The sequence below is a fragment of the Pan paniscus genome, chromosome 1 (genome assembly GCF_029289425.2).
Source record: "Pan paniscus chromosome 1, NHGRI_mPanPan1-v2.0_pri, whole genome shotgun sequence".
In the NCBI taxonomy this organism is placed as follows: domain Eukaryota; kingdom Metazoa; phylum Chordata; class Mammalia; order Primates; family Hominidae; genus Pan; species Pan paniscus.
This window is the reverse complement of record NC_073249.2, coordinates 142,288,067-142,297,658: the sequence shown is the minus strand read 5'-3', so window position 1 is coordinate 142,297,658 and position 9,592 is coordinate 142,288,067. Positions and strand designations below refer to the sequence as shown.

The 9,592-nt window shown below is 37.2% G+C and overlaps 1 protein-coding gene across 21 annotated transcripts in view; it reads right to left on the bottom strand.

The window, feature by feature from the left end:
* The window catches only part of SSX2IP (SSX family member 2 interacting protein), a 51,439-nt gene continuing 41,847 nt past the window's right edge, over positions 1-9,592 (bottom strand). For all 21 annotated transcript variants that reach the window (XM_055116679.2, XM_055116703.2, XM_034934107.3 and 18 more), the window contains 3 exons: positions 7,480-7,594; positions 5,956-6,121; positions 1-3,153 (listed from right to left, as the gene is read on the bottom strand). In XM_055116679.2, coding sequence (XP_054972654.1) covers positions 2,979-3,153; positions 5,956-6,121; positions 7,480-7,594 — 456 coding nt within the window. In that variant the 3' untranslated portion in view covers positions 1-2,978. The remainder of the gene's footprint in view (positions 3,154-5,955; positions 6,122-7,479; positions 7,595-9,592) is intronic.

The following is a 9,592-nucleotide window of genomic DNA, read 5'->3' as shown; positions in this document are numbered from 1 at the left end:
TGAAAAAGGACAAAAATAGGGAAAAGTATATTTACTAGACTTCCATAATCCATACTTACTTTAAATCCAATCTAGAAATAACATGACTCATATTAGGCAATATACTTTGAAGATTTGTACAACATAGTAATCACAGCAGGGTCTTGCTAACTCACAAATTTAGCATACATGCTGCAAAAACATCTCTCCTGGAGTCCCAAGGGCTTTCAAATGTTCCACCAGGGGCAGTCAAGACTAGATTCACGGTGCTCTCTTCATCATGCGCACAAAATGTGTTTTCCCATAACACCATATTATCACAAGTCTATGAACAATTCTGGTTAGCTAAGGTAGGCGGTATAGAACTCTTTACAAATAACAGTATTTCAATTATGCCATGTAAGTAAACAATTTGCTGTGAACTGTCCTGTGTATCTAATCACTTAATACATTGCTTCTATAAGAAAATACTATTTGTTAAATTTTAGTCATAATTTAATATCATTGTTTCTCATCATAGACTGCAGATGCAAACATTTAATAGTGAACAAAATGTTTATCTCAATTTTTCTTTGACATTTTTATGCTTTGAAAATTCAGAATGGATAAAAACAAATGAAGTACAAAATATTGCAAATTTACATAGTGATAAACAAGAAAGCACTTAAGATTATCAGGAGGACTTACAAATGGAAGTACACTCTAGAACCATCATCTATCATGGCTAAATGTGAGATTAGCACAGCTGTATTATTTGTACATTGCAAACACCTAGAAAGAGATGGGAAACAAAATCCCAGGAGTTTTGTGTGTGGAGTCCTGGGTTTTCCAACAGACATCATTCCAACATTCTGAGATTAGGGTGATTGGGGATCATTCTGGAGTTGGAATGTTCAACAAAAGTGATGTTGTTAGGTAAAATGTACAACTTCTGGATCTACGCAGACATTGAAGGTGCAATGAGTCTGGCTTTTACTCTGCTGTTTCTTTCACACTTTAGATTTTAAAAGTAAGTCTCAAGGAATCTTTCTTTCCAATTTGAGAACTCAACTCACTTTAAAATGGAAACACGCAACAAAAAACAGATGCTGCTTTCTAGAACTCCATTGTCATGAAATATAAGATTTGCTAAAATAAGAGATTTACTTTAAAAATTAAGAGTGCTTATTTCTTGCAAAGTACACCATGGAAAACCCTCGGGGGAAAATTGTTGCCAAATCCATTAACTGTATTTAAAATTTCTGATTGCCTTTTTGACCATGTTATTGCTAAATAGCAAAACAAACAAAAACAACAAAAATCCTATATCCCAGCTAGATTTCTTCCTTTAGCATATGGTAGTGTCTTCGATATTTTGTACAACGTGTAGTATTTTAAATAGTAAAGAAGTGACCATGCATCAAGCTGAAGGTAGTGAGTGACTAATGCTCAAGAGCTAGCTCTTTAAAACTATAAATATGGTTACTATGAGTATATCCACTAATGTCTCATAAGATACTCTTAATGATATCCTATCAGCCCTGAAAAAATGGCTGCTGCTATGCAACTCCAAAGAGTTACATAGTTACGTATAGTGAATGGACAACACAAATAGGTGCGTTTTTTTTGTTTTTTAATAATATGAATTTAAAATAGCCACAAACAGGGTGAGTGCATGTAAGTGGCTGAACTGCCAGTACAGGGGAAGGTAAATGGGCCTAAACTATGATACCTAGCAAGGGTTGGATCTGTGCAGGCTTCTATGTACAGAGACAAGCAGGGTTAGGCACTTAAAGCTTTTTGATGAAAATCCTGGGAAAGAGCTGAGCCTACATTTATTATTATTACTATCAAAACAACAACATACTTTTCATGAAGAAACATGCAATCAGAAACATTACAGAGACTGAAGAGAGCCTAAGAGTTTTCTGAAAATGAAATGACATGTTTTTCCAGAGTATCATCTCAATTATAAAATTTGATGGTTTTACATTATCATATTTCTTCAGTGGTAAATACCTCATTAAAAAATTATTAAAAAATTATTGACAATACAAAGCCCTAGTTAGTATACAGATATTACTATACTGGTACCCATCTCGTAAGGAAAATATCACCATCTAGATATTTTAAATATCTTCTATCATCCAATATCTTAAACCAATTTCTTAAATTGTTTTATTCAAAGGTACTTTTGTTGTCTTGCCCCTATTCTTCTATCATCAATAGTCCTTTTAAAAATTATAATATTCTACATATACAAAATAAAAATCTAATGTCATAAAAATCTCAAAAATGTAATGTTAGTAGTGTAGATTATCTAAAGAATTCAGCTTTATGGAATACCTTTCAATATTTATTGCCCAGATGTATTAAAGAGAATTCTTAAATGTAATGCATCAATGGTCCTAATACATCTGTAAACAGAATATCACTAAAAAAATTTTACTGGCATGAAATACTATACTTATGGTTGTGTGAAACTTTTAAATCTTAAAGCCTCTTAACATAATCATGTGTATCTATGTACAAAACATACATAAATTTCACTTTATTTAAAACATATGAAAGAGGTAATTTCAAACCACACTAAACATAATAAATATAGAACTCGCTTTGTTAAAAATCTACAGTATACATTCAAGTAAAGGCTAAACTTCCAATGCCAACTATATTTGAGACAAAATTAAACATTTACAATAATCAGTTTCCTAAAAGTGCTATTTTTAATACCTATAAGAGGAAACTCATTCTAGTGCTTTTGTTTCCATCCAAACATCTATACATTCCTTTATTCACAGAACCAGATGCTTCTGTTACTAAAAATACATATCCAAAGCTTTTATATCCTTTTAAATAGATTTAAGATTTCAACTCTTTGGGGGAAGACAGGGAAGTCCAAACAAACAACTCAGACCATCTTAAGTTATTAGAGATAACTGACTTTATGACACACCCTGTTTCAACTTAGATGTGAAACTTGATGAACACATTAATGAAAAAAATTCCAGTCCACATGTCTAAGGTAAGTCATCTTTTTCTACATGAGAATTTGTGTAGCTCAAGGAGCATCCACTATAGCAACCTTCCTGTGATCCAGGTCTTGACGCCACACTCCATTTTTGATTTGTACATTCTCCTCCAACCTGATTTGGTTTAATTTCTTCAGCAGTTATATTCAGTACATTGATTGAACTGTTGGGAAAAGAAAGGCAGATCTTAGTGACTATTCTCTCCTTCTTTTGTACTTTAACCTCATAATGTGGCACTCTTAAAAAAAATTAAGTTCCTTTTAATTCTAAAAATCTAGGCCAAAAATATAATTTAAAATTTTACTTGGGAAAAAAAAAAAAAAAAAAACGGCTGGGAGCAGTAGCTCACACTTGTAATCCTAGCACTTTGGGAGGCTGAGGCAGCCGAACTGCTTGAGCCCAGGAATTCAGAACTAGCCTGAGTAACATGGTGAAACCCTGTCTCTACAAAAAATTAGCTGGGAGTAGTAGTGCATGCCTAGTTTAATCATTTGTACAAGGGATTCTGACGACCAAATTACTATAAATTTATTTACCAATACTTACAGTAATTCGGTCATCAGAATCCCTGTACAAATGATCAAACTAAGTTTTTTAGGTAACTTCTGCACAAGCCTCCTTGCCTGGAATCTAAGGCACAGCCTTTATATAAAATTCCATTCTACAGTGAAGGCACAGCCTTTATGTAAAATTCCATTCTACAGTGAAGGAACAATGAGGATGTTGTGGAAATTAGCTACAAATACTCCTAATTATTTTGTTGCAATATTAATATAAACCGAGATCCAAAATGCTTCAGGAGCAAGAGAACCAAGTTTATCAAATAATTTAAAATGTGAAGAACCAAGTCAGGCTGCACAGCTTCTCTATTAGTTATAAAACTTTTTTCTGTTTGTTTTATTCTTAGAGGCTAGTTAACAACGAATACCTTGAATTTCTTTAAGCTCCAAAATTGTTTCTATGCCACGGATGTTGTTTAGTGGAGCACTCAGAAACAAAAAAAGCATGTTTATATTTGTTTACATATATTTTTATTTTTATAGTCTGTCACTAAATGTTTTTAAGTGCTTTACATACATTAACATTTAACTTGCAACACCCTATGATTTAGGTACTAAATGCTGAACTTTATTAAACATAAAACAATGTCTTCAAGAAATATTTATGTCAAATATTTCACAACTAAAAATGATGTAAAAAGCTAAATATTTAAAATATATAAAAACAATTGAGACAACTATGTTATGCTATCTCTTAGATATAAAATGCATTATTTGTGAATGGTGGCTAGAATTTGCGTCTATATCTATACAGATAGTTCTGATTGGTCAAATTTAGAAGTTTGAATAACATTCTATGTAAGAAAATACTATAAGCTTACACCTTATCTTTTGATTGTAAAATAAATAAACTTTCACTTCCCATATTCAACTCATCTACTGGTCTAACTTCAAAATAGATCCCAAATCCAAGCATTTCTTCCTTCATATTATGACCCTAGTCCAATTACCATTGTCTTTCGTTTCCACTCCAATAGTGCCTCCTAACTGGATTTCCTGGTTTGTATTACAGACTCCTACAATCTGTTTTCAATATTATAAAACAGTAATCTTTTTAAAACTTAAGACTTTTTTTCACTCTCTTGCTTAAAACTAGTGTTTTTTCTATTCCCCTTAGAACAATATTTGACCTGCAAATGCACACTAAAATATTCTGTAAATGAAATCCCAGATGTGTTGGGGCTGGGGTGGAGAGAGCAAGCAGAGTGGGATTATATATGAACAATATTGATCATGAGTTAATAATTGCTGAACCTGAGTCATAGGTACACGTGGGTTCATGATCTTATCCTCTCTGTATATTTGAACTTTTACATCTCTCCATCCTCATCTCACACCTCTAGGTCTTGGTCACCATTGCAAATGTATGAGGTGTGTCCCACCCTCAGGGTTCCTACACTTGGCTAGAGTGCTCTTACCTAGCTCTTTTTCATCCCCTCTAACATTTACTTGGAGTCCTAATCCCCCCACCTCTTAAAAGTCAACTACAACTTATAGTGTGTTCTCCTCCTTCTTTTAAAAGCTTCCTTTCTTGTTTTAAACTCCATCTATTTCATAATTCTTGGCCCAAGGGCCAGCTGGCTTCTTCGACACTTAGTTCCACTCCAGTCTCTAACACAGGCCGAGTTTGCTTCAGCTCTGACTGTTTTCCAAGGCCGTTATCTCCTACTTTTAATTAAGAGCAAAGAGATTACCACCATACTTTCCAACTTACCCCTCTGATCTTTTCTATTCCTCTGTGTCTTACTAGGAATGTTCTACCTGCTTCCTCTTCTTCGTTTAAAACTAATCTTGGAACTGGCACTGAAGCAGAGTATTGATCTTATCTTAGAAAATGATATAATAACTTGAGATACAGGAAAACACCAAAATGTAGCAATTAAGAGCAACATATGGGTTTCCCAGGGTGGAGAGCCATGTTTTTTTACACTGTCATCCTTGGGCACAAATCTTTTTCACTCAACAGGAACAGGCTTTTCTCAGTTCTTTGCCCTTCAACAACAATAAAATGGGCATGCCGGAAAAAAGTGTTAAGATATGTACTCTACAAAAACTGTCAAAACAATATCCTTCCATTTAATACAATTAAAGTGCTTAAAATATTAACTCCTATAATTAATACTACATTCTAAATTGTATCTTAAATGTGAAATAAAAAGACACACATCATATGATTTACCTCCAAGAAGACAACAGATCTACCTGTTCACTATTGTATTTCCAGCATCTAGCACAGTGTCTATATATACTGGACACTCAATATTTGTAGAATGAATAAATCATCTACTAAATTCCTCTCCAAAATCTCTATTGTTGCTAATACTACAGACATGCCACCTTTCCCTTAGCAGTGCAACTTTAGCAATTTTTAGAAACACGTGAAAAGATCACCTATAGACAAATACCTATGTTCAGACATGCAGGAACGTGTCTGGCAAAAGTCTGAAGTGGAAGGTGAAGCAGGAAGAGATTTAGTAAGTTTAGACATGCAAACTGGAGACCCATTAGACACACTGTGAGGCTTCTTTTGCGGCTGCCTCGAGTGCACTATAAGATTGTCCCAATCAGAACCTGTTGTAAAACAAGGAAGAGAAAAAGGCAGTACATATGGTGAGGCATTAAATATAGTGAAGGTAAATCATCAGGATGATTCATCTGCGGTTCTGAGTGAGGAAAGAGATGGAACAAATTCAAATTAATTATCATTAATCTTGCTATCTTTGTTGCATAGTCCACCCATGTTTAAAAGGATCTTTTTTTTTTTTTTTTTGAGATGGAGTCTTGCTCTGTCACCCAGGCTGGAGTGCAGTGGCGCGATCTTGCCTCACTGCAAGCTCCACCTCCTGGGTTCACGCCATTCTCCTTCCTCAGCCTCCCGAGTAGCTGGGACTACAGGGGCCCGCCACCATGCCTGGCTAATTTTTTTGTATTTTTAGTACAGACGGGGTTTCACTGTGTTAGCCAGGATGGTCTCGATCTCCTGACTTCGTGATCCACCTGCCTCGGCCTCCCAAAGTGCTGGGATTACAGGCGTGAGCCACCGTGCCCGGCCAAAAGGATCTAGTTTTAAAAATATTTCTAGGCTGGGTGGGGTGGCTCACACCTGTAATCCTAGCACTTTGGGAAGGTGAGGCGGAATGACTGCTTAAGCCAGGAGTTTGAGACCAGCCTGGGTAGTATAGCGAGGGCTTGTCTCTACAAAAAAGTTTTTAAAATTATCTGGGTATGGTGGTGTGTGCCTATAGTCTCAGCTACTCAGGAGGCTGAGGCAAGGAGGATTGCCTGAGCCCAGGACGCTGAGGCTGCAGAGAGCCGAGATGCACTCCAGCCTGGGTGACAGAGCAAGACTACATCTTGAAAAAAAAATTCTCGATGTAAATTTTCAAAAACTTCACATTATTACAAACTCACAACAAAAGTTACTTTGGGCATGCACAGTCCCCCTCTCATCCTCACTTTCACTACAGTAAATAAAATACTAAAGTTGATTTTTAGGCCAGGCGCAGTGGCTCATGCCTAATCCCAGCACTTTGGGAGGCTGAGATGGGTGGATCACCTGAGGTCAGGAGTTCAAGAACAGCCTGGCCAATATGGTAAAAACCCGTCTCTACTAAAAATACAAAAATTAGCCAGGCGTGGTGGCACATGCCTGTAATCCCAGCTACTCAGGAGGCTGAGACAAGATAATCGCGTGAAGCCGGGAGGCAGAGGTTGCAGTCAGCCAAGGTCACGTCACTGCACTCCAACCTGGGCGACAGAGCAAGACTCCGTCTCAAAAACAAACAAAAAAAAGTTGACTTTTAGTTATAATTAGAGAGCTCTAATTGGTGATTTCCAAAGTTTTGTATTAATAATATGTAGTATTTTGTAATATGTAAATAATTTTATTTATACGCATGTTCAAATTAAAGAGTTTATAAAGTACTCACTTCCTGAGAAGGCACTGAGAAGTTTCACATTTTCTGAGTTCTGGTGGTCAAAGGTAGTCATATTTAAAAACTGCTGCTTTAACCAACTGGCTCTTTCTTCTTCAAATGCCTTTCTCTACCATAAACAGCCAAAGAAATAATGATCAATATTTCAACATCCACACAGTTGCCATTTCACATGATTGCTCTAGCTATCTTTGTTTGCTCTCTGGCTATCTATTCGTACTTCTTATGTCAAATGAGTTAACCTAAAAAACTAAAAATAATTTCAGCACTCATCTGTAATCCCAGTATTTTGGGAGGCTGAGGGTTGGTGGAGCACTTGAGCTGAGGAGTTCCAAACCAGCCTAGGCAACACGGCAAAACCCTGTCTCTACACAAAATACAAACATCAGCTGGGCATGGTGGCACAGGACTACAGTCTCAGCTACTTTGGAGGCTGAGGAGGGAGGATGGCTAGAGCCTGGGAAGTTGACGCTGAAGTGAGCCGAGATAGCACCACTGCACTCTAGCCTAGGTGACACGGCAAGACCGTATCTCCAAAAAAAAAAAAAAAAAGAAAAAAAAAAGCCGGGCGCAGTGGCTCATGCCTGTAATCCCAGCACTTTGGGAGGACAAGGTGGGCGGATCACAAGGTCAGGAGTTTGAGACCAGTCTGGCCAACATGGTGAAACCCCATCTCTACTAAAAATACAAAATTTAGCCGGGCATGGTGGCGTGCGCCTGTAGTCCCAGCTACTCAGGAGGCTGAGGCAGGAGAATCGCATGAACCCAGGAGGCAGGGGTTGCAGTGAGCTGAGATCGCACCCCTGCACTCCTGCCTGGGCAACAAAGCAAGGCTCCATCTCAAAAAGCAAAACAAGGCCGGGCACGGTGGCTCACGCCTGTAATCCCAGCACTTCGGGAGGCCAAGGCAGGTGGATCACGAGGTCAGGAGATCGAGACCATCCTGGCTAACATGGTGAAACCCCGTCTCTACTAAAAATACAAAAAAAAAAAAATTAGCCGGGTGTGGTGGCAGGTGCCTGTAGTCCCAGCTACTCAGGAGGCTGAGGCAGGAGAATGGCATGAACCCAGGAGGCAGAGCCTGCAGTGAGCCGAGATCACGCCACTGCACTCTAGCCTGGGCAACAGAGTGAGACTCTATCTCAAAAAAAAAAAAAACAAAACAAAAAAACTAAGAAAAATTTCACTTACGAAAAAATTACGTTTAAAAAATAGAAATTCATCTGTTTCACCTAATAAACCAACCATCACTGTCTTCATATCAATTTTAAGTTCAAATAAACAACGCAAAAAATGGAACAGAATATTAGCATAACTTTTGAACATACAAAACATTATAAAGTTACAAACAAAAGAAAAATAATCTATATTGTAAATTAGTCACTTGAAAAACAGGACCTATGACTTCATCAAGCATTTCTCTCATCCTCTAGCCATCTACCAGTACTGGTAGCCACCACCACTAAACCACAAGAGGGCATAGGCAAATTATGTCAAACCTCCCCCTTCTGAATAGCTGATGAATCCTAAACTAAATTCTCCATCAGCCCTCAGGTCTTGCATGCCTCCCTCCCATCCCTCACTATGCCCACTGTCCCAGTGACCAGACGGAGAAAAATTCTCTTGCAGGGAAAGGCACCTGGCAACTGGGAGCAATATGCAAAGTAGCAAGAGTAATTACTCTCTTGGAGTAATGTGGGGAATAAGGGCTTGGAAACAGGTAGGAGACAATGCTGGTCAAGTGTTGTTCCCTGAAGATAGCTACTGATGAAACAGATGTTCACACTGTGAACTGAGGAAATCCACGTCAGCTACTGAAAACAAGCAACACACAGTCTTTCATTCATAAATATTGATACAGAATCATGCATCACCAAACATTGAGAAAACTAATATAGAAAAAAAGGTCAAGATAAATAGAAAACTGACCATGGATAAGAGATAATTCAACAGATGAAAGAAATCTTTTTAAAAAATGTAACAAATATTATCAGACAGATTAATAAACATCTGTAAAATACCATCATGCTATATAAAGAAAAGCAAAAATTAAGGACATTAGAAAAATTTAAAGATAAATTCTGAAGCAAAAACTCAGTGGCTAAAG